Source organism: Hyperolius riggenbachi, chromosome 7 (genome assembly GCF_040937935.1).
Source record: "Hyperolius riggenbachi isolate aHypRig1 chromosome 7, aHypRig1.pri, whole genome shotgun sequence".
NCBI lineage: Eukaryota > Metazoa > Chordata > Amphibia > Anura > Hyperoliidae > Hyperolius > Hyperolius riggenbachi.
Window position 1 is genome coordinate 38,951,465 of NC_090652.1, and position 26,261 is coordinate 38,977,725.

At 44.1% G+C, this 26,261-nt stretch overlaps 1 protein-coding gene across 1 annotated transcript in view; it reads left to right on the forward strand.

The window, feature by feature from the left end:
- LOC137525981 (interferon-induced very large GTPase 1-like) overlaps window positions 1-26,261 on the forward strand; it is a 100,450-nt gene that overhangs the window by 46,410 nt on the left and 27,779 nt on the right. Inside the window, exon 2 of the mRNA XM_068247192.1 lies at window positions 20,711-20,739. Coding sequence (XP_068103293.1) covers window positions 20,711-20,739 — 29 coding nt within the window. The remainder of the gene's footprint in view (window positions 1-20,710; window positions 20,740-26,261) is intronic.

Below are 26,261 nucleotides of genomic sequence, written 5' to 3' on the forward strand. Positions count from 1 at the left end.
CCACATGTACGGTATAATATACCTAAGGGTCAATTTAAACGCATTGAAAGAATTGTGGATGAGAAAACTATGAGATGCCAGAGAACATATGAGATGAAATGTAAGTTTCTTGCTCGTGGATATCCCTTATCCTGCTTACAAGAAAACTTTAAATGTAAACAGGGGGGTAGATTGGGCTCAGCAAAATTGGGTATTTCAGAAAGATTACCCTGTGTCACCACATATAATATACTGTCAGACAAGATTGGCCGAATCGTGAATAAACATTGGTCCATATTTAGACAGGGGTTACCCCATGTCAAGGAGTTCCACGATTGGCCACTATTGTCTTTTAAAAAAGCGCCTTCACTGAGAGACAAATTGGTTAAAAATGATTTGGGCCGAATTACAACCACTGATAGTAAGAGAAATGGCACCTTTCCATGCATGGGACGCCACTTATGCAGCTATATTGTTAAGGGTGAGATCTTTACCCACCCCAGTCGAGGTACTAAATTTAAGATCAAGGGGCTGTATACTTGTGACTCCAGATTTGTGATCTATCTTTTGAAGTGTCCCTGTGGGCTTGGGTATGTAGGGAAAACTACCCAGGCCCTCAGGGACAGATTATCCTCCCATAAATCTCACATTAGAAATAAAAATATGGAATTGTCAGTTTCGGAACATTTTTGCCTCAAAGATCATCGATTATCACAACTTAAGGTCCAGGTAATTGAGAGGGTGCCTATTCCACATAGGGAGGTGATAGACATAGATTATTGGCCATTAAAGAAAACTTTTGGATTAAAAAATTGTACACATTGTTACCTAAAGGTCTAAATAGGGACTATGACTTAACTAATTTATTTGATTTAATTTAAATTATTTATTATGTATTTTTCTCCACTGGGGGTGCTGTGCAGTGACAGTGCGGTAGATATGAGTTTTTTTACATGTTTTTATATGCTTTTTGCCTCTCAATTTCTATGTGGATATATGCCTCTGTCCCCTTTAAGAAGTCCTCTGGCGGACGTTGTAGCCCGCCAGATGATTGATGGAGCCGACGCTACCCATAGTGGGGTGTGTATGCTGTCATGGTGGTAGGCGGCATTGTGTTCCGCCTTATCATCTATGTATTCTCGCCGACAGCTCCTTATGTGATTGGTTATCGGCTGCATTGTGAGTGTGTGCCTACCTTTTTATTTTTACGTTGTGGTGCAGCTTGGTGAGCGGACGCCGTCGGCGTCCTGCTCATTGGCTGGCCACGAGCGCTTCGAAACCCGCCCCCTCCATTCAGGCCTGGCGACTTAGCCGCGGGCTTGGAAGCGGACGCTGTCGGCTGCCTGTTCATTGGCCGCCTCTGAGCAGTCTGGGCTCTGCGCTCCGTCTACTGATTGGTGGTATACCTGCAGTCTTGTGGCAGACGCTGTCGGCGTCCATACTATAGGCTGCGGGGAGTAAGTTGGACAGATGGCTGTCAGATGCGGACGCCGTCGGCTGAGAGCCAATTGCAAGAGCCTTTCGGTGCCGGGTTCTAATTGGCTGACGCGCTCTGTGGGGATAGAGGCTGTGTCTACCGGGATGCTGATTGGCTATGCATAACTTGAGGACGCAAAGAGCCAATTTTTATAGTTTGCCCGGCGTGTACCGCAGGGCATCGTTTGGTGAGTGTCCTCTTCTTGATTTTGCATAATTTGAAGCATTCCAAGTTTATACATGTACATATCTGCTCTTCAATTTATTTATTTATTTATTAATGACCTAGTGGATGCAAAATTGTGCAGAATCATCAACTCTCAGGAAGATAGTGTCATATTGCAACAGGATCTGGATAGGATGGCTATATGGGCACATAAATGGCAGATTAAATTCAATGTTGAAAAATGTAAAGTCATGCATTTTGGTCGTACCAATGGTCTAGCACCATACAAAATAAATGGGAGACAGTTGGGGACATCAAACTTGGAGAAGGACTTAGGAGTACTCATCGACAACAAGTTAAATAATCGTACTGAATGCCAAGCCGCTGCAGCTAAAGCTAACACAATTTTGGGATGCATTAAAAGGGAAATAAAAACTCGAGATGCGAGCATAATATTGCTCCTGTTTAACTCTCTAGTAAGGCCACATCTGGAATATGGAATTCAGTTCTGGGCACCACATTACAAAAAAGATATTGCAGTTTTAGAGCAGATGCAGAGACAAGCAACAAAATTGATACGTGGGATGGAAGGTCTCACTTACCAAGAAAGGTTAGATAAACTAGGTTTATTTAGTCTAGAGAAAAGACGCCTTAGAGGAGATCTATGGTAGAAAAAGTAAAGGCCACTGCACCAATGGTAAAAAATGATGTGCTGATATCACCTCTGGAGCCACAAGTACCATGCAAAATACTCCATACGATCCGCACCATCAAAAATAGTATCTTTATTTATAGCTTTAAAAGCAATTAAAATCCATATATGGGTTCGTACAAAATGGATGACGCACAGGCGTTTCGGGCCATCATAGGTCTTTCTCAAATCATGATCAGCCCATAATGATCTCTAGACCATGCAATAGTACATTTAAGGTCTCAAAGAGGACCACATGGAAGACTGCAAAATTTACATATATACATATTCATGTTTCCAAACAACCAATAGGAAGCCACAAGATAGTACATTTCAAATAAAGATGGAAAACTGTTACTTATATACTCCATACACTCTCCTGATATTCATACATATCTTATTTAACAAAAAGGATACTCACCAACTGCCTCACACGTATAAAATACGTGTGGAACAAGCAGGGTATATATAAGGATCATAGTATCCAAATGGAATGAAGCCTACAGCGTCCGCCGTAGGACTGTATTCAATCACTGGGAGTGAATCTGGCATGCCCCTCTCCTCACATTGGCCAGTCACGGGCGTGGAGGCGGAAAAACCTCGTCGTTGAATATAGAAGCTTTCCGTATCTAAGTACGGAAATGGCAAGGAGGAGCGCCGGCCAATCACGGGGGACTTGCTTAAGTTCTCAGCCAATCAAAAAGTGAAGCGACGACGTCCGCCTCAAAGTGCGCAATGAAAGCACGCAATGGAAGCACAGCAGAGTGCCAGCCAATCCAAGACTAGGGAAGAGAGAAAACGAAGTAGGCGGCCAATGAGAGCAGCGCCTCCACCGTCCGCTCATAAGGACCACGTTTCTAACCAATAGTCGGACCGCCGATAGCGTCCGCTAGCTGCAGTCTTGGAGACACGTGATAATATCACGTGTCTCAGGCCACCTGTCCCGCGTCTCTGAACGCGGAGAAAACGCAAGATGGAACATAACAAGTGCTCCCATTCAAATTAGCCACATGAGGAGAACGAGGCCCATAGACTACCCCACAGTGTCGGATAACATTCAGCATAGATTATAAGCAAAATGTATATTACCCTGATAAGTGAGGAAGAGACATAAATGAACCAACTTAAATAATAAAAAGTATTTAGAAAAATTGTTAGAAAAACTATATAAGTCTCCTCCCCACTCAACAGGTATATAGTGGCCATTCATAGGAAACAATGAATCTTAAATCACAGCAGTCAAATCATAGTCTCTATTGAGACCCTTGGGTTCACAAGTCTCCAACTTATTTATCCAATAGAATTCTCTTAATGCTAGCAATTTTTGTCTATCCCCCCCCCCTGCGTAAATGGGGTATCCCTTCAATTACCTGAACCCTCAGTTGTGATAAAGAGTGATTTTTGTTACAAAAGTGTGCGGAAACGGTTAGATCCCTATTTTTATTCCTAATGTTAGATTTGTGGGAGGCAATACGGTCCTTGAGGGGTTGAGTCGTCTTTCCCACATATCCCAAGCCGCAGGGACATTTCAGCAAATAAATCACATATCTGGATTCGCAATCATAGAATCCCTTGATCTTATATCTAGTCCCCCGGCTTGGATGGGTAAAGACCTCCCCTTTGACCATATAGCTACACGCTGTAGGCTTCATTCCAATTGGATACTATGATCCTTATATATACCCTGCTTGTTCCACACGTATTTTATACGTGTGAGGCAGTTGGTGAGTATCCTTTTTGTTAAATAAGATATGTATGAATATCAGGAGAGTGTATGGAGTATATAAGTAACAATTTTCCATCCTTATTTGAAATGTACTATCTTGTGGCTTCCTATTGGTTGTTTGGAAACATGAATATGTATATATGTAAATTTTGCAGTCTTCCATGTGGTCCTCTTTGAGACCTTAAATGTACTATTGCATGGTCTAGAGATCATTATGGGCTGGTCATGATTTGAGAAAGGACCTATGATGGCCCGAAACGCCTGTGCGTCATCCATTTTGTACGAACCCATATATGGATTTTAATTGCTTTTAAAGCTATAATAATAAAGATACTATTTTTGATGGTGCGGATCGTATGGAGTATTTAGAGGAGATCTAATTAACATGTTTAAATACATCAGAAGGCAATATAATAGCTTGGCGGATGAGCTTTTTGTCCCTAGGCCTTCTCAAAGGACTAGAGGACATGATCTGCGCATGAAGGAAAAACGTTTTAGCCACTTATTTAGGAAAGGGTTCCTTACAGTAAGAGTGATTAAGATGTGGAATGCATTGCCACAGGAAGTCGTTATGGCAAACTCTATACCTGCATTTAAAGGGGGCTTAGATGCTTTCCTTGGGTTGAATGACATCCATGGCTACAATTACTAGGTAAGGCCTAATGATGTTGATCCAGGGATTTTATCTGATTGCCATCTGGAGTCGGGAAGGAATTTTTCCCTTTTGGGGCCAATTGGACCATGCCTTGTGGGGGTTTTTTCGCCTTCCTCTGGATCAACAGGGATATGCGAGGAGTTGTACTTTGTACTGGTTGAACTCGATGGACGTATGTCTTTTTTTCAACCAAAATAACTATGTAACTATGTAACTATATCTGCCATACATTTTTATTATACTGGTCTGACAGCTCCTGATTGGTGGAGGATTTCTATACATATGCATATATGGTAATGTTGCAGTTCCCTATGTGGTCCATCTCTTTCTTATATAAATGTGTGTTTTAGCTTGTGATGTTTAATGTGGGTCTGTGATGGTTTGAGAAAGGACTGATACAGCCCAAAACGCCTGTACGTCACCTTATTCTTACCCACACAGCTTTTAACCTGTTTTTTATGGATTAATAAAGATGGATATTTGATGGTGCGAATCTTGTGGACAGTTTGCAAGCACTTGTTACTCCAGAGTTGATCTCTGCACGTCCTCTCACCATTGGTGCGGAAGCATTTACTACAAAGTAGTAGTAGTTGGTAGTACATCGTATAGTCTATTACTTGAAATAAACGGCGTACAGAACTGACTCCAATGAACCCTAGTGGTCATATCAAAAAATATGTCAAAAAACGGCTAGTTGCTAAAGGCTGAGACCTAGGAAAGGAGCACTGGGTATTCCTAATTGCAAACAACGACAGGCATAATGTGTATCATATATACATAAATAAAACAGAACATTGGTAACCACACATAATGTTTCACTAATGTTCCCAAGCTAGCCCAATTAGACTCTGTTAACCCACTAACCTACCACGCTATTATATTATAGAGGACCTCAATTCACCCAACTTTGGTCAGGAAAAACCCAAACCAAAGAATTGGATGTACATCCTTGGTCATAAAAAGTTCCAAATGAGACCATGAAAAAGAACACCAAGGTTCAACATATCGAGGGGACCTCAATCATGTGTCACCAGGTGGGCCCCAAGGCTCCATCAATGGACCGTACTCCAAGATCATTGGTACCCCGGAGAAAACAAACAGAGTTGCACACTATATCTTAATAGATACTCTACATGGGACACTCAAATGGGCCGTCTGGACAATCTTTTTATCCAATCAAGTACCCTTATATCATGGCTTTACACTTCACAAAAATATTCCCATATCGATACGGTCATTGAACCCCATAGCACCATCTGCCCTTAACCTCATAATCCACATGTTTTCTATCTGCAACAATTTCAAGTCTTTATTGATACCCCCTCTATCACTATCTACACATTTATCAATCCCCATGAACTTCAGGGTTTCGGGATCCGATCCATGTTTTGCCCTTATGTGCTCTATCAGTCTTTTTGCCCCCTTGCCATTGGTTATCGACTTATAATGTTCATGCAATCTTTCCTTCATTGGTCTGGTCGTCTTCCCAATATAAATCAAATTGCATGGGCATGTCACCATATAAACCACCATCTCTGTTCTGCAATTGAAAAAATGATTGATCTTATAACGCTTGCCCAGATGGAAAAAATGTCCACCATTATTCAGTTGATGACAGTGCAGACAAGAGCCGCATCTCTAGTTTCCTACTAATCTAGTTTTATTTAGCCATGTCCTTGCCTGTGGTTTTTTAAATTCACTCTTGACAAGTTGATCTCTGAGATTTCTACATCTCTTAAAGTGGACCCAAATTAAAAATATAAGATTTCAGAAATAAAATCTATTGTCTAAATTATAATAATAAATAGAAGCCTTTTTTCAGCTGCATGATGACACACATAAAATATTTTACATTTATTGGCGGAACCCCTCCCTTCCTTTTAAATTGCCAGGCCAGAATCCGGCAGACTGGTTGAGTAGGTGATGTCCAGCAATGGAGGAATTGCTAATGGCTGCACCCAGTATAACCCTAGTTATGAAAAGAGAAGGGTGAAAAGCATGCACTGAAATGCTCATAGGCTTGAAGGAGTGTTTATTTATCTTGTGTCAGAGTGGTACAACTAAATATTTTTAATTAAAAAAAATGTTTGGTTTGGGTCCGCTTTAAACGAGATACAAGGAAAGTTGGTACATTTGACTTTCAGGAGAGGATCTGACTGTAATAGTGACCAATTCCTTGTAATGGAGCCAGCTATATGCTCACTGAGCATGTTTAACCACTTCCCTACCACGCTATGTTTTGCTGATCGGTGCTGCGTGGGCTCTCCAGCCCGCAGCACCGATCAGCTAGCAGCCAGGCCGATCAGACTTCCCCCCTTTTTTCCCCACTAGGGGGATGTCCTGCTGGGGGGGTCTGATCGCCGCCGGCTGCTTGCGCTTGCGGGGGGGGGCTCTTCAAAGCCCCCCTCCGCAGCGCTTCCTGGCCTCCTTCCCCTTCCCTCCCTCTCCCTCCCCCTGTGAGCGGCGCAGGACGGATTTCCGTCCTGCACCTGATGGGATAGGCTTTAGCCTATCAGATGCCGGTGATCCCCGGCCAATCAGAGGCCGGGGATCACCGATCTCCTCTACGGCGCTGCTGCGCAGCAGCGCCGTATACATGTAAACACCGGGGAAGATCTTCCCCGTGTGTTTACATTTACCCTGCGAGCCGCCGATCGGCTCGCAGGGTGTTCACGGAGACACCCTCCGGGAACTGACATGGAACGGCCGCTCATACGAGCGGCCGTTTCCATGGTATACACTTCTGGATTCAGGGGCGTGTATATACGCTCCGAGAATCCGGAAGTGGTTAAGAGATGTAGAAATCTCCGAGATCAACTTGTCAAGAGTGAATTTAAAAAAACCACAGGCAAGGACATGGCTAAATAAAACTAGATTAGTAGGAAAATAGAGATGCGGCTCTTGTCTGCACTGTCATCAACTGAATAATGGTGGACATTTTTTCCATCTGGGCAAGAGTTATAAGATCAATCATTTTTTCTATTGCAGAACAGAGATGGTGGTTTATATGGTGACATGCCCCTGCAATTTGATTTTTATTGGGAAGACGACCAGACCAATGAAGGAAAGATTCCATGAACATTATACAGGTCCTTCTCAAAAAATGTACATATTGTGATAAAGTGCATTATTTTCTGTAATGTACTGATAAACATTAGACTTTCATATATTTTAGATTCATTACACTACAACTGAAGTAGTTCAAGCCTTTTATTGCTTTAATATTGATGATTTTGGCATACAGCTCATGAAAACCCCAAATTCCTATCTCAAAAAAATAGCATATCATGAAAAGGCTCTCTAAACGAGCTATTAACCTAATCATCTGAATCAACTAATTAACTTTAAACACCTGCAAAAGATTCCTGAGGCTTTTAAAAACTCCCAGCCTGGTTCATTACTCAAAACCGCAATCATGGGTAAGACTGCCGTCCTGACTGCTGTCCAGAAGGCCATCATTGACACCCTCAAGCAAGAGGGTAAGACACAGAAAGAAATTTCTGAATGAGTGGCCGTTCCCAGAGTGCTATATCAAGGCACCTCAGTGGGAAGTCTGTGGGAAGGAAAAAGTGTGGCAGAAAACGCTGCACAATGAGAAGAGGTGACCGGACCCTGAGGAAGATTGTGAAGAAGGATCAATTCCAGACCTTGGGGGACCTGCAGAAGCAGTGGACTGAGTCTGGAGTAGAAACATCCAGAGCCACCATGTACAGGCGTGTGCAGGAAATGGGCTACAGGTGCCGCATTCCCCAGGTCAAGCCACTTTTAAACCAGAAACAGTGGCAGAAGTACCTGACCAGGGCTACAGAGAAGCAGCACTGGACTGTTGCTCAGTGGTCCAAAGTACTTTTTGCATGTCATTCGGAAATCAAGGTGCCAGAGTCTGGAGGAAGACTGGGGAGAGGGAAATGCCAAAATGCCTGAAGTCCATTGTCAAGTACCCACAGTCAGTGATGGTCTGGGGTGCCATGTCAGCTGCTGGTGTTGGTCCACTGTGTTTTATCAAGGGCATGGTCAATGCAGCTAGCTACCAGGAGATTTTGGAGCACTTTATGCTTCTATCTGCTGAAAAGCTTCATGGAGATGAAGATTTCATTTCTCAGCACGACCTGGCACCTGCTCACAGTGCCAAAACAACTGGTAAATGGTTTACTGACCATGGTATTACTGTGCTCAATTGGCCTGCCAACTGTAACGATTGGTGTCAGCAAAGGCAGAATCTGATTATTAGGTGATCTGAAGTATCACCTATAATGCAGATATATACCTGATTATAAGGTGATCTGCAGAATCACCTATAATGCTGGTATATCAGAAGGCTGCCGTGACAACAAATACAGAAGGTGTAACTGGTGTAGCCACACACAAGAGATATGTAATGAATAATGCTTGGTGCAACAGTAGTACTGATAGCTAGCAATTGCCTCACCAGAGGAGCTGGTGAGTGTATCAGTATAGAAGCCCTCACCAGAGGAGCTGGTGAGTGTATCAGTATAGAAGCCCTCACCAGAGGAGCTGGTGGGTACTATCTGTATGGCGGCTTTCACCAGAGGAGCTGGAGGATGTGATTAGTACTGTAGCCCTCACCAGAGGAGCTGTTGAGTACTATTAGTACAGAAGCCTATTACCAGAGGAGTTGGTGGATAGTAACAATACAGTAGTCCTCACCAGAGGAGCTGGTGGGTACTATCAGTAAAGAACCTCACCAGTGACAAAGGCTCATTGGTGAGTAGAGTAGTCAGAGAGATCGATTTGGCAACAGACAGGAAGATACAGTACAAAGTCGGCAGGCAAGAGGATAAAGGTAATTTAGGCAGAGTTTGCAACAGGATCAGATGGGCTAAAGTACAGAGACGTTAAGCAGAAGGGAAGTCAGAAGAGAGCCAGAGTCATACACAAATGATCAAGCAATATATCAATAACAATGATAATCCTAGTCTGTGTGAAATCCCCGGTTTCCTCCCGGATCAAAGCACACCGGATCTATGTAAGGGTCTGAGTGCTAACACGTAGCGTTTGCAACAGCAGACAAAGAAGGACTGAATCCTCCGAGCTTAAGAGCCCAAGGAGACCTCGCAGCATCTGTAGGTCAGCTGAGCAGCCTCCTTGCCGCATAAAGTCTGTGACGGTGCGCGCGTGCGCGCACGCGTCACAACAACCCTATGGGCAGCTGACAAACCCGTCCTCGGCGTGCTAGACGCTGGAGGCACAGGTGACATACCGGCCAACGGAACGGAGGCAGCTGCGGAGGACGCCAGGCTATACCCGCAGCTGCCTTCTCCATGTCCCCCCCAGACACACTGGGCAGCAGAATGGAGGCAGCTGCGGAGGACACTAGACTACCCGCAGCTGCCTCCTCCACATTCCTTACACCAACTCTCTGTCCTGACCTGAACCCCATAGACAATCTGTGGTATATTGTGAAGAGAAAGTTGAGAGACGCAAGACCCAACACTCTGGATGAGCTTAAAGAGAACCCGAGGTGGGAATTACTAATACTATTGGGGCACAGAGGCTGGTTGCGCACACTAAGACCAGCCTCTGTTGCCCCATCGTATGCCTCCATGTCCCCCCTGCTCGCCGCTATAGACCCCGCAGTGCTGGCGACACGCAGCGTGTCGCCAGCACAATGTTTACCTAGCGCTGTCTGTCAGCGCCGCTCCCCCGCCTCCTCCGCATCGGCGCACCCGCCCGTGTCCCTTCCCTCCCGCTGATAGGAGGGAAGTGATGCGGGCGGGTAGCGGCGATGCGGAGGAGGCGGGGGAGCGGCGCTGACAGACAGCGCTAGGTAAACATTGTGCTGGCGACGCACTGCGTGTCGCCAGCACTGCGGGGTCTATAGCGGTGAGCAGGGGGGACATGGAGGCATACGATGGGGCAACAGAGGCTGGTCTTAGTGTGCGCAACCAGCCTCTGTGCCCCAATAGTATTAGTAATTCCCACCTCGGGTTCTCTTTAAGGCTGCTATCGAAGCATCCTGGACCTCCATAACACCTGAGCAGTGCCACAGGCTGATTGCCTGCATGCCAGCCGCATTGAAGCAGTCATTTCTGCAAAACAATTCCCGACCAAGTATTGAGTGCATAACTGTACATAATTATTTGAAGGTTGAATTTTTTTGTTTTAAAAACACTTTTCTTTTATTGGTCGGATGAAATATGCTAATTTTTTGAGATAGGAATTTTGGGTTTTCATGAGCTGTATGCCAAAATCATCAATATTAAAACAATAAAAGGCTTGAACTACTTCAGTTGTGTGTAATGAATCTAAAATATATGAAAGTCTAATGTTTATCAGTACATTACAGAAAATAATGAACTTTATCACAATATGCTAATTTTTTAGAAGGACCTGTAAGTCGATAACCAATGGCAAGGGGGCAAAAAGACTGATAGAGCACATAAGGGCAAAACATGGATCGGATCCCGAAACCCCGAAGTTCATGGGGATTGATACATTTGTAAATAGTGATAGAGAGGGTATCAATAAAGACTTGAAATTGTTGCAGATAGAAAACATGTGAATTATGAGATTTCAGCAAGGCTTGGTGTACAGAGGCTCCAGAGTAGAATAAAAATGTTTAAAAACCGTCTAAAAGAGGGGGATGTTCAGGTGGACTTACCTCTCTCGAAAATATAAAACTCAATTGAGTCACAATATATCAATACAAACATTTTATGTAACTCCACTTAGTGCAAAGCGTTTCGCAGGTGTGGTCCTGCTTCATCAGGCAAACAGGAGTATAGCTCACTGGGTCTAAATGCAGAAGTGAGCGCCTCTGTGAAGCAAGGTGGATTATGAGGTTAAAGGCAGATGGTCCTATGGGGTTCAATGACCGTATCGATATGGGAATATTTTTGTGAAGTGTAAAGGGCCACCATGATATAATGGTACTTGATTGGATAAAAAGGCCTATTTGAGTGTCCCATGTAGAGTATCTATTAAGATATAGTGTGCAACTGTGTTTGTTTTCTCCGGGGTATCAATGATCTTGGAGTACGGTCCATTGATGGACCCTTGGGGCCCATCTGGTGACACATGATTGAGGTCCCCTCGATATGTTGAACCATGGTGTTCTTTTTCACGGTCTCATTTGGAACGTTTTATGACCAAGGATGTACATCCAATTCTTTGGTTTGGGTTTTTCCTGATCAAAGTTGGGTCCTCTATAATATAATAGCGTGGTAGGTTAGTGGGTTAACAGAGTCTAATTGGGCTAGCTTGGGAACATTAGTGAAACATTATGTGTGGTTACCAATGTTCTGTTTTATTTATGTATATATGATACACATTATGCCTGTCGTTGTTTGCAATTAGGAATACCCAGTGCTCCTTTCCTAGGTCTCAGCCTTTAGCAACTAGCCGTTTTTTGACATATTTTTTGATATGACCACTAGGGGTTATTAGAGTCAGTTTTGTACGCCTTTTATTTCAAGTAATAGATTATAAGATGTACTACCGACATTTGCCCACAAGATGTCTCCCGGGTGCGCACGCTAGAACATTTTCGTCGCATGCATACGTAAGTACTAGGAAACCCGGCTTTAGAATGCGGAAGTAATGCGTTCCACTGAGGTGGAGCGCGGAAATGATGTCACGGACATCAAGGAAGCTTACTAGACGGCAAGATGGGACAATTGAACAGGTGAGCTCCTGCCGTGCACTATGTTAGGATTGGCTGGGCACCTGGATAGGAGGAGGAGCACGGGGTATATTAACGGACAGGACGGCGGAGAGGGGCATAAGATCTTGATAAAGCCCCTATGGCGGGGCGAAACGATCGTCGGCCGTGATCCTCTGCACCTCCTGCTGTCCTCCATCAATATGGTGCATGTCTTGTGAAGTAAGAAGTATTCTGTAATCCATTTTATGATTTACCTGGTTTTAAGAAGATATTAAAGTAAAGGTTTTCAAGTTTTATACTATGCAAGTGCTGTTGCTCCTGGTCTTCTTGTTCTCAGTTAGAAATAATCAGTTGCACTCATTTCTGACCTGATGTTGCACCACTTCTGAGGTTGATGATTGAATTAACAGGCATTTTTTGGTGTGCACTATAGACTGTATTCTCTGGGACTTAAAATAGAAATGGTAAGATTGGAAGAAAAAATTGTATCATGTATGGCCACCATAAGTTTAGCAAACTGCGGTCGGAACGATGGCATCCTGAATTCTGCTGCAAAATGCCATTTTGCTGATTTTAAAAAACATTTTTTCTTTCAAGTATTGAAAATCAATTTTCTCAAAAACTGCAGGGTATTTTAGATTTATTTTTCCTCTTTTCCCACTGTTCTTCTTAACAAACTCTTTCAAATTTGGCTATTCTAGCATGTACAGGGGCTTTGCTATTAGTGAACCGAGCACCATTTTTGGCACTCAAGGCATCCCAATAGCACATTAAAATGGCATACTAACATTGTGACTCATTACTAAAAAAAAAATCTGTTCTACCTCTTCTAAAAATGACTTTGTAAGATATTCCACAGTTTTGTTTTATATTTAAATCTACTTTTTAGTTTTTACTGCTTTTATTGTTTTTTTTCTCAATGACACATTCATTGAAGTATGCCAGAGCTAAAACCTATGAACTATTGACCCTTTTATCTCTTCTCTGCTCTCAGAAGCCACTTTCTGATAGGAAAGTGTTTTGTAGTTGGAATTTCTTATCAGTGAGGGTCACACTGTAGTCTGACCCAGTCCTAACTCAGACAGGAACTGCCACTTGCATACCTGATGTTTAACTCTTTCAGGCAGAGAAAGAAAAAAAGGAACACAGCATAGTTATTTATGTGGTAGGCACTGTACATACACATGTCTATCTCATCATGTCACAGGTCACCTCGGGTATCCTTTAAATTCAAAACAAGGGATACTCAAAATTGCTACCCGTTTCTCTGCAAAACTGCTGTTTTTCAGGCACATATGAGAGAGACACCTAAGCGTATCCCAGTCCTTTCCTTGGGATGACAATCCTCTTTAAACTAACTCCAGGTACATAGCGATATGACCTCCATCACACCCCTTAGGAATGCAACTCACCCTCTGGGGAGACCAACAGATTGGTCTATACATGCCTTGAGGTTATTCCCTGGCCACCCCCGACCACCACGATCTTAACTGTTGCAAGGTGTATCTCTGGGATCCTCCTTTAGGATTATGCTCTTCTAGTCAAAGTTAGGTGATTACCTCCAAAGAGATGCCCAACATAGCATAATACTGTATATAAAATCTTTATTGCTAAAACATATTGGCTTGCACTTACAGATTCCTGACGTTTTCAAAAGCATGAGTTTGTTAGACGGGCTCTCCCCCGTTTGTGTTGGCCACTGGAGGGCTGTTCCACATAGATCCTGGAGGCAGGTGCCGGCTGCTGCACGCACAGCCATCCTTCTCCTCCCTCATGTTTGCTCAGATCCCCACACTCCGTTGCCACTTCCGGGCACCGCCCTACTAGTTTCGTCTTTCGACTTATCCGGAGCTCCTTGTCATCCCAAGGAAAGGACCGTGTTGCGCTTAGGTGTCTTTTTACAGTAACAGATTGGACAATATGTATACACTAGCGCATTGCCTACAAACAAGTGGTGGACTTTAGATCAATCTAATTGCAGTGTGCGCGCTGTTATCCTAATTAAAACATATGAGAGAGAATCTAAAAGGTAAAAAGCACAGACAATCATAAGCAACTCACCTAACGTGTGTGTGTGTGTGTGTGTGTGTGTGTGTGTGTGTGTGTGTGTGTGTGTGTGTGTGTGTGTGTGTGTGTGCGCGCGTGTGTATAGTGTGTGTGTATAGTGTGTGTGTATAGTGTGTGTGTGTGTGAATAGTGTGTATAGTGTGTATAGTGTGTGTGTGTGTGTGTGTGTGTATAGTGTGTGTGTATAGTGTGTGTGTGTGTGTGTGTGTGTGTGTGTGTGTGTGTGTGTGTGTGTGTGTGTGTGTGTGTGTGTGTGTGTGTGTGTGTGTGTGTGTGTGTGTGAATAGTGTGTATAGTGTGTGTGTGTGTGTGTGTGTGTGTGTGTGTGTAGTGTATGTGTATAGTGTGTGTGTGTGAATAGTGTGTATAGTGTGTATAGTGTGTGTGTGTGTGTGTGTGTATAGTGTGTGTATAGTGTTTGTGTGTGTGTGTGTGTATAGTGTGTGTGTGTGTGTGTGTGTGTGTGTGTGTGTGTGTGTGTGTGTGTGTGTATAGTGTGTGTGTGTATAGTGTGTGTGTGTATAGTGTGTGTGTGTGTGTGTGTGTGTGTATAGTGTGTGTGTGTGTGTGTGTGTATAGTGTGTGTGTGTGTAAAGTGTGTGTGTGTATAGTGTGTGTGTGTGTGTGTGTGTGTGTGTGTGTGTGTGTGTGTGTGTGTGTGTGTGTGTGTGTGTGTGTGTGTGTGTGTGTGTGTGTGTGTGTGTGTGTGTGTGTGTGTGTGTGTGTGGTCGGACTGGGACACTGGGGGCCCACCAAACAAATTTCAACCTGGGGCCCACACATCTCATTATTGCGGTGAAAAAAGGGTGTGACCATGCACCTGAAGGTGGGCGTGGTCATGATGTATTATGGACAGGGCCAAATGTACATGATCTTAGCAGCATTGTAATTCAGAGACACTGCTGCCCAGCAAAACTTTGTATAGAGTCCCCTCCTTCAATATAAAGTAATGTCCTCCTAGTTACCATACATATGACATTGATTAGACTGTGAGATACTCTGGGGACAGTCAATGACATGACTATGTACTCTGTACAGTGCTGCAGAAGATGTCAGTGCTATATAAATACATAATAATAATCAGGGGTCTAGTCCTGGGAAAAGAAGTGAGTGGACTCACTAGGAGAACCTCTGCGCGCCAAAAATGGGCGTGGTCAAGCACACCGTGGGCATGGTCATGGGTGGGGCCAAATATACATGACCTTAGCAGTGATGTAAAAGGTCTGCCGAGGAAGTTTGAGCTCTGCCGTAGTGTATCCCCCAAAAATAGATGTAATCTGACAGCATTTTACCAAAAAGACACATAATCTGGTAGAAGTTCCTCCAAAATACAGAAAATATGGAAGTGGTTCCCCCAAAATAGACAATGTGGCAGCAGCAGTTCCACCAACATACACATAATTTGGAAGCAGTTCCCCAAAATACGCGAAACATGGCAGCGGATCACCCAAAATACACGTAACACCCAAAGGACATATAATCTGGCAGTAGTGGTCCCCCAAACATACACAATCTGGCAGCAGTTCCCCAAAATACAAGTAATCTGGCAGCAGCCGTTCCCCTAACATACACGTAATCTGGCAGCAGCCGTTCCCCTAACATACACATAATCTGGCAGCTGTTCCCTAAAATAGATAACAGCGGTTCCACAAAAATGCAGTTAATCTGACAGCAGTTCCCCCAAAATAGGTACCCTCAGGTAGCCAGGTCTATAGGTGTCCCCAGTATAAGTAGCCACGAGTATAGTAGTCCCCAGTATATGTAGCCAGAGGTATAGTTGCCTAGTATATGTAGTCAGGGGTATATGTGCCCAGTATATGTAGCCAGGGGTATATATGCCCAGTATATGTAGCCAGGGGTATATGTGCCCAGTATATGTAGGCAGAGGTATATATGCCCAGAATATGTAGCCAGGGATATATGTGCCCAGTATATGTAGTCAGGGCTATAGTAGTCCCCAGTATATGTAGCCAGGTGTATATGTCCCCAGTATATGTAGCCAGGTGTATATGTGCCCAGTATATGTAGGCAGGGGGATATGTGCCCAGGTAGCCAGCAGGAGGGGAGCAGCACACAGAGCGGAGCGTCCCTTGCGGCTTGAACAAGGTAAGTCCCCTCCCACTTTCGCCGCCGGGCCCGACACTTCAAACGCCGGAGGGGAGAGGCAGGAAGGGGAGCACGAAGGTGAGGGACGGGGGGGGAGATGTCCGCCCATCCCCGCTGTCCCCATAGCTCTCCTTCTCTGCGCTGCTCCCCTCCTGCTGGCTACCTGGGCACATATCCCCTGCCTACATATACTGGGCACATATACACCTGGCTACATATACTGGGGACATATACACCTGGCTACATATACTGGGGACTACTATATACTTGCTATGTACTAATGTAATTCGTTTTTGGTCAGCTGCTCCCACTTAACAGCCATGCTTTTGGTGTATATGCAGAGCTTCTGTTTGGGTTCAAGGTGCGTTTGTAGTTCCTGGGGGGGCTCAGCGCATCTCTGATGGAGGCCATTCGGAGGCGGCCTGGTGTTGCGCTGATCCACCTTTTGCGCAATTTTCAATTTTCGATTTTATTTGATTAGCCGCACCCAGGCTATGCATATACATAGGTTAGGATTTAGTTAGTGTTAGGCCCCTCCCATGGAGGATTGACTTCTTCGCAGTGGGAGGGACGAGTACTTAATAGGTTGCATGCAAGCTGTTAATGGAAACCAACATCCTCCTCTAGTGGTAGACAGGTCATGTGTATGCTCGGTGTGTATTCGACCCCACAAGTGGGGCTTGCACTCTTTTGCAGGTAGGCACTAGTCTGTTTTTAAGTAGCGCTGCTCATTTCCTTGCTATGTACTAATGTAATTCGTTTTTGGTCAGCTGCTCCCACTTAACAGCCATGCTTTTGGTGTATATGCAGAGCTTCTGTTTGGGTTCAAGGTGCGTTTGTAGTTCCTGGGGGGGCTCAGCGCATCTCTGATGGAGGCCATTCGGAGGCAGCCTGGTGTTGCACTGATCCCACTTTTTGCGCACTACTATAGCCTTGACTACATATACTGGGCACATATACCCCTGGCTACATATACTGGGCATATATACCTCTGCCTACATATACTGGGCACATATACCCCTGCCTACATATACTGGGCATATATACCCCTGGCTACATATACTGGACACATATACCCCTGGCTACATATACTAGGCAACTATACCTCTGGCTACATATACTGGGGACTACTATACTCGTGGCTACTTATACTGGGGACACCTATAGACCTGGCTACCTGGGGTTACCTATTTTGGGGGAACTGCTGTCAGATTATCTGCATTTTTGTGGAATCGCTGTTATCTATTTTGGGGAACAGCTGCCAGATTATGTGTATGTTAGGGGAACGGCTGCTGCCAGATTACGTGTATTTTGGGGAACTGCTGCCAGATTGTGTATGTTTGGGGGACCACTACTGCCAGATTGTATGTCCTTTGGGTGTTACGTGTATTTTGGGTGATCCACTGCCATGTTTCGTGTATTTTGGGGAACTGCTTCCAAATTATGTGTATGTTGGTGGAACTGCTGCTGCCACATTGTCTATTTTGGGGGAAACACTTCCATATTATCTGTATTTTGGAGGAACTTCTACCGGATTATGTGTCTTTTTGGTGAAATGCTGTCAGATTACATCTATTTTTGGGGGATACACTACGGCAGAGCTCAAACTTCCTCGGCAGACCTTTTACATCACTGCTAAGGTCATGTATATTTGGCCCCACCCATGACCACATCCACGGTGTGCTTGACCACGCCCATTTTGGCGCGCTACGCGCGGCGCAGAGGTTCTCCAAGTGAGTCCACTCACTTCTTTTCCCAGGACTAGACCCCTGGTTTTGTGTGTGTGTACAAAAAAAACCACAAAATCCAGCTCACCTCGAGCTAGGACATTTAAACACTTGCAGATTTAATGGGGAGGTGCTGGAAGGGGTGTGGCAAGCAAAACTACAAATTAAAAAATGAACTTCTGCACACTCATGCTAATCCTCATGCAAATCCATTCATACAAATTATGCAGCAATCAATGCTGTCCCTACAGCTAAGTTAAAAGCTGGGATCTTCGTTACAAGAATATGTGTGTGTGCGGCTGTCTGTGTGCCTGTGGAGTGTTTGGTGTGTGTGTGTGTGTGTGTGCGTGCGTGCGTGCGTGCGTGTACGTGTGTCTGTGTATGTGGACGTGTGTCTGTGTGTGTGTGTGGTCGTGTGTATGGTTGTGTGTCTCTCTGTGTCTGTGGCTGGCTGTGTGTCTGTGTGGTGTTGCGCACCTAACTTTGTAAAGTTTCGAGTAGGGCATATCAGAGGAGCTAATGTCACCTCCCCTCTTACACACACTCCTGGGCTGTGCAGTCCTTTGAGAATACACCCAGGGGTTGGTGCTAAGACAGAGGGGATGTCAATCCCTTTTCAAAAGCAACTCCCTCTGACATCATCTTCCTTTTACTTGCATACCTCTCCACTGCAAACTCTTTTTAGAAGATGACAGGATTACTACATGCAGATTCCAAGGAGATACTACTGTATACTTAGCTCCCCCCCCCCCCCCCCCTTCCCATTATACCATGTTCAAGACAAACTCAGTCTTCACCAAGTATTTAATATGAAGAGCTAGAAGCACCATTTGATTGTTCAACAAAGATCCAAGTTCTGTCACTTGCTGTGTCAGTTTTATTATGCAAATTGGACTGAAAGAAAGAGACACGTGAGAATATTAACCAAATGAACTTCTTACAACGCACTTAAAGTGGATCCAAGATGAACTTTTACTCATTGCATAATTGTGTTCCTTTCCTATTGTTTATAGGGCATTACTCAAGCCAAATACTTTTTTGTTTTTGTTTTAATACTCTAATTCCCTATAAACTAAATAAACCACGCCCACAGGTTTTCAGAGAGCCTTGGCAGTAGCAAGGGCTCATGGGAGCTCAGTCTGGGCAGGAGGAGGAGAAGGTGTTACTAGTCATTGATTTCAGATGCAGAGGGGAGGAGGAGGGGCTGATTAAGTTTTTTTCACAGTGCTCAAGATACAGATAAGCCTGCCTCTGTGTAATGTTTACAAACAACATGGCTGCTGTCATTGTATCACAGGAAGAAATAATAATTTTCTATGAAAGCTGTTTGCAGACAGATTTTCTGTGTAAACTATCTATTCTAAACTTTATATAAGATATAGACAAGTTACTTGTTATAGTTAGTTTTTCATCTCGGATCCGCTTTAAACATCCCGGGTGTTTAAAGTTTTAAAAATTTCAAAAGCAGTTGTCTTTTAATATAATTCCTGCTGGTCATCACTGAACATGTGCAGTCATTAACTACTTTGGCCTCCTGGACGTACTAGCTACGCCCAGGAGGCCATGTGCGCTGCCGCGCGCCCCCGCGGCCAATCGCGCGCGTGCACGGTTCGCTAGCCAGGCAATCAGTGAATCGGGCTATGGTGCCCGATCACTGATTGCTCTCCCCCCGAGAAAAACTGTCAGCTTCGCACGGAAGCTGAGGTTTTTCTGTTCCTATTTCCCCCGACGTCACTCTAAGCGTCCGTGTTATGCTTAGAGTGACGTCATTGTAAACAAACTCATGGCTGCCATCTTGTGGCCAAAAAGCTAACTGCATGAAAATGCAAAAAACAATTACAAAATAGACCAATATGTACAAAAAAAATTGATTTGCATTCCACCCTCCCAAAAATACCCACATAAAATGTTTAATAATAAAAAAAAAAAAAAATTACAATTTAAAAAAAAAACAACACATAAATATTTACCTAAGGGTCTTAACTTTTTAGATATCTATGTAAACATGAAATATTTCTATTTTTTTTTTAAATTATAAGCTTGTAAATAGTGATGGATGCAAAAAGGAAAAAATGCACTTTTATTTCCAAGTAACATATTGTCGCCATACATTGTGATAGGGACATAATTTAAACGGTGTAATAAACGGGATAAATGGGCAAATACAATATGTGAGTTTTAATTGTGGAGGCATGTATTATTTTAAAACTACAATGGCCGAAAACTTAGAAATAATGCATTTTTTCCATTTTTTCATTATTCTTCCTGTTAAAATGCATTTACAGTAAAGTGGCTCTTAGCAAAATGTACCCCCCAAAGAAAGCCTAATTGGTGGCGGAAAAAACGACATATAGATTAGTTCATTGTGATAGGTAGTGATAAAGTTATAGGCTAATGAATGGGAGGTGAACATTGCTCGGATGCATAAAGTAAAAACGACTGAAGGCTGAAGTGGTTAATGACATCTAATTTGTTTAACTTTTTTTTTCTTAGGCATCATGGCTACAAACCTACAGTTAAATGTAAGTAACCTACAATTATTACATTTAGAAATGATATTCTCAATGTGCTAATTTTTGTGGGCAAAATGTTTATAATTTGGTAAATATCAAAGTGTACAAAGACAACCACACTGAACTGTCATAAGCTTGTTACTCCATAACACTAATAACTTCAGTACTAGAAGTATTTTAAACCCAGAACATCCTTTCTCTGCTAATGTAAAAATACCATAATTGTCACCCAATAATCATTAATGTTCCCTGGGCTCCAGACTACATGCTCATTTCCATAGGGAGGTGAGGTGTTCCTGTTAAAGTTAAAATTACTGGAGAGGTTGGCATGCACTGCCACTAGCCCTAGTAAGGCCATATAGGAGGTCAGTGTGGTTTGGTGAGCACCTGAGGGGAAAAGGTCCCAGAGATTTCACATGACTTTCAAATGAAGACAGAAATTAGAAATAAAGAATGAAGGAGCCACTCAATGAGGTTAAACGTGTTTGATTTATACATGTGCAACACACATGGGTACCTCATTCATTTATAATTCTCTATTCTAACTGTTTGGATTAGTGAGAGTGACATACCTGCTGGCATTGGCATCCTCTCCAAGGCTGTGACTAGGGATTTATGATGGAAGGTGAATTATGTGGTTGTTGACAGAAGTTAGAGTATTCACAAGCTTTTTTTATAACACATCTAGCCCTTGGGAAGATGCTTTGTGAGGTGCCGCAACACAATACTGACTGGCAACCACAAGGCACCAACGCATCAAACTGACTTGTCACCAGGCTTTCTGGAACCCCATCAATCAGGATAGGGCTTCAACAGTGAGATGAAAGAGATAATTCTCTTTGTATATAACTTGCAATGAGGGCACGTAGGTGGCCAACCCCTTCTCCAGTGCTGCAGATGAGAAAGAAAGAGAAAAATACACTAGTGATGAGCACTTATTTTGCATAATTGTTATTTTGTATCGTAGTTCGCAATTCCAATGCAAAATTGTAATGCAACATTTCGGGAAAAATTTTAATTAATTTGGCATGTAAACATAATACCTCCGTAATTTAGTTTAACCACTTCCCCTCCAAGGGTTTTTCCCCTTAAAAACCAGAGCAATTTTCACCTTTCAGCGCTGCGTCCATTCATCTGCCAATAACTTTATGAGTACTTTTCACACTTAAATGATCTCTTGTTTTTTTCGCCACCACTTTTTTGGGTGTTACATTTTGCTAGGAATTATTTTATTCTAAATGCATTTTAATGGGAATAATAAGAAAAAAAATAAAAAAAAACCCAAAACATTATTTCTCAGTTTTTGGCCGTTAAAGTTGTAAAATAAAATGTTCTACTGTGGATAAAAGCCAGGACCGGACCGATGCAGAGGCGAGAGAGGCTCCAGCCTCGGGGCGCAGTGTAGGATGGAGCGCACAAATTGCTCAGCTATCATTATCCTATTGTGTTTGAAGCAGAGAGAAATAAGAAAAGGGGATACATGGCAGTGACTGCAAGCCAGGTAACTAGAGATTAAGGTGTTGGGGGGAGGGGGGGGGATGTTGGGGACCCTGGGGCACCTCTTAATCGAACAGCAATCAGTGTGTGACAGCTGGGGTGGGAGAGGTGGAGGGGCACACTTTGGTCTTTCAGCCTTGGGTGCTGGAGGACCTTCTCCTGGCTCTGATAAAAGCCACACATTTTATTTGCCCATTTGTCCCGGTTATTGCAATGTTTAAAATATTTCCCTAATACAATATATGGCCTCAATATTTTATTTGGAAATAAAGGTGCATTTTTTCAGTTTTGCATCCATCACTAATTCCAAGTACATACTTTAACCACTTGAGGACCGCCCCCAGCCGATGGGCGGCGGCAAAGTCCGGGCCCAAACGACCGCAATACGCCCATCGGCGGGGGCGGCTGCGGGAGTGGTTATGCGGCGATCGCGTCATTCGTGACGCGATCAGCCGCCAGGGACTGGCTCCGCCCACCGCTCGTAGTAACCCGCCGGACGTTCGGAAGCGCCGGCGGGTTACTAGCACCCGGATCGCCGCATTTACATTGTATAATAGGCTTTGTAATGTATACAAAGCCTATTATACTGGCTGCCTCCTGCCCTGGTGGTCCCAGTGTCCGAGGGTCTGCACCCAAGCACACTGATTTCCCCCCCCTGCCCCCTGATCGCCCACAGCACCCCTCAGACCCCCCCCTGCCCACCCCCCAGACCACTGTTTGCACCCAGTCACCCCCCTAATCACCCATCAATCACTCCCTGTCACTATCTGTCAACGCTATTTTTTTTTTATCCCCCCCCTGCCCACTGCCCCCTCCTGATCACCCCCCCACCCCTCAGATTCTCCCCAGACCCCCCCCCCCCCGTGTACTGTATGCATCTATCCCCCCTAAACACCTGTCAATCACCTGTCAATCACCCGTCAATCACCCGTCAATCACCAGTAAATCACCCCCTGTCACTGCTACCCATCAATCAGCCCCTAACCTGCCCCTTGCGGGCAATCTGATCACCCACCCACACCAATAGATCGCCCGCAGATCCGACATCAGATCACCTCCCAAATCCATTGTTTACATCTATTCTCTCCTCTAAACACCCACTAATTACCCATCAATCACCTATCAATCACCCCCTATCACCACCTGTCACTGTTACCCATCAGATTAGACCCTAATCTACCCCTTGCGGGCACCCAATCACCCGCCCACACGCTCAGATTGCCCTCAGACCCCCCTTTATCAATTCGCCAGTGCAAAATTTACATCTGTTATTCCCTGTAATAACCCACTGATCACCTGTCAATCACCTATCAATCACCCCATGTCACTGCCACCCATCAATCACCCCCTGTCACTGCCACCCATCAATCACCCCCTGTCACTGCCACCCATCAATCAGCCCCTAACCTGCCCCTTGCGGGCAATCTGATCACCCACCCACACCAATAGATCGCCCGCAGATCCGACATCAGATCACCTCCCAAGTGCAGTGTTTACATCTCTTCTCTCCTCTAAACACCCACTAATTACCCATCAATCACCCCCTATCACCACCTGTCACGGTTACCCATCAGATTAGACCCTAATCTGCCCCTTGCGGGCACCCAATCACCCGCCCACACCTCAGAACGTCCTCAGACCCCAGCCCTGATCACCTCGCTAGTGCATTGCTTGCATCTATTTCCCCCCTCTAATCACACCTTGAGACACCCATCAATCACCTCCTGTCACCCCCTAGCACACCTACCCATCAGATCAGGCCCTAATTTGCCCCGTGTGGGCTCCTGATCACTCGGCCAAACCCTCAGGTCCCCCTCAGACCCCCTTCCGATCACCTCCCCAGTGCATTGATTGCATCTATTTTCCCCTCTAACCGCCCCCTGAGACACCCATCAATCACCTCCTGTCACCCCCTAGCACTCCTATCCATCAGATCAGGCCCAAAACATCCTGTCATCTAAGAGGCCACCCTGCTTATGACCGGTTCCACAAAATTTGCCCCCTCATAGACCACCTGTCATCAAAATTTGCAGATGCTTATACCCCTGATCAGTCATTTTGAGAAATTTGGTTTCCAGACTACTCACAGTTTTGGGCCCGTAAAATGCCAGGGCAGTATAGGAACCCCACAAGTGACCCCATTTTAGAAAGAAGACACCCCAAGGTATTCTGTTAGGTGTATGATGAGTTCATAGAAGATTTTATTTTTTTGTCAAAAGTTAGCGGAAATTAGATTTTTATTGTTTTTTTCACAAAGTGTCATTTTTCACTAACTTGTGACAAAAAATAAAATCTTCTATGAACTCACCATACCCCTAACGGAATACCTTGGGGTGTCTTCTTTCTAAAATGGGGTCACTTGTGGGGTTCCTATACTGCCCTGGCATTTTAGGGGCCGTAAACCGTGAGGAGTAGTCTAGAAAACAAATGCCTCAAAATGACCTGTGAATAGGACGTTGGGCCCCTTAGCGCACCTAGGCTGCAAAAAAGTGTCACACATGTGGTATCGCCATACTCAGGAGAAGTAGTATAATGTGTTTTGTGGTGTATTTTTACACATACCCATGCTGGGTGGGAGAAATCTCTCTGTAAATGGACAATTGTGTGTAAAAAAAATCAAAAATGTGTCATTTACAGAGATATTTCTCCCACCCAGCATGGTTATATGTAAAAATACACCACAAAACACATTATACTACTTCTTCTGAGTACGGCGATACCACATGTGTGACACTTTTTTGCAGCCTAACTGTGCTAAGGGGCCCAAAGTCCAATGAGTACCTTTAGGATTTCACAGGTAATTTTGAGACATTTGGGTTCAAGACTACTCCTCACGGTTTAGGACCCCTAAAATGCCAGGGCAGTATAGGAACCCCACAAGTGACCCCATTTTAGAAAGAAGACACCCCAAGGTATTCTGTTAGGTGTATGATGAGTTCATAGAAGATTTTATTTTTTGTCACAAGTTAGCGGAAATTGATATGTATTGTTTTTTTTTTTCACAAAGTGTCATTTTCCGCTAACTTGTGACAAAAAAAAAAATCTTCTATGAACTCACCATACTCCTAACAGAATACCTTGGGGTGTCTTCTTTCTAAAATGGGGTCACTTGTGGGGTTCCTATACTGCCCTGGCATTTTAGGGGCCCTAAACCGTGAGCAGTAGTCTAGAATCCAAAGGCCTCAAAATGACCTGTGAATAGGACGTTAGGCCCCTTAGCGCACCTAGGTTGCAAAAAAGTGTCACACATGTGGTATCGCCGTACTCAGAAAAAGTAGTATATTGTGTTTTGGGGTGTATTTTTACACATACCCATGCTGGGTGGGAGAAATATCTCTGTAAAAGGACAATTGTGTGTAAAAAAAAATCAAACAATTGTCATTTACAGAGATATTTCTCCCACCCAGCATGGGTATGTGTAAAAATACACCCCAAAACACATTATACTACTTCTCCTGAGTACGGCGGTACCACATGTGTGGCACTTTTTTGCACCCTAAGTGCGCTAAGAGGCCCAAAGTCCAATGAGTACCTTTAGGATTTCACAGGTCATTTTGCGACATTTGGTTTCAAGACTACTCCTCACGGTTTAGGGCCCCTAAAATGCCAGGGCAGTATAGGAACCCCACAAATGACCCCATTTTAGAAAGAAGACACCCCAAGGTATTCCGTTAGGAGTATGGTGAGTTCATAGAAGATTTTATTTTTTGTCACAAGTTAGCGGAAAACGACACTTTGTGAAAAAAAACAATTACAATCAATTTCCGCTAACTTGTGACAAAAAAAAAAAATCTTCTATGAACTCACCATCCTCCTAACGGAATACCTTGGGGTGTCTTCTTTCTAAAATGGGGTAATTTGTGGGGTTCCTATACTGTCCTGGCATTTTAGGGGCCCTAAACCGTGAGGAGTAGTCTTGAAACGAAATTTCTCAAAATGACCTGTGAAATCCTAAAGGTACTCATTGAACTTTGGGCCCCTTAGCGCAGTTAGGGTGCAAAAAAGTGCCACACATGTGGTATCGCCGTACTCAG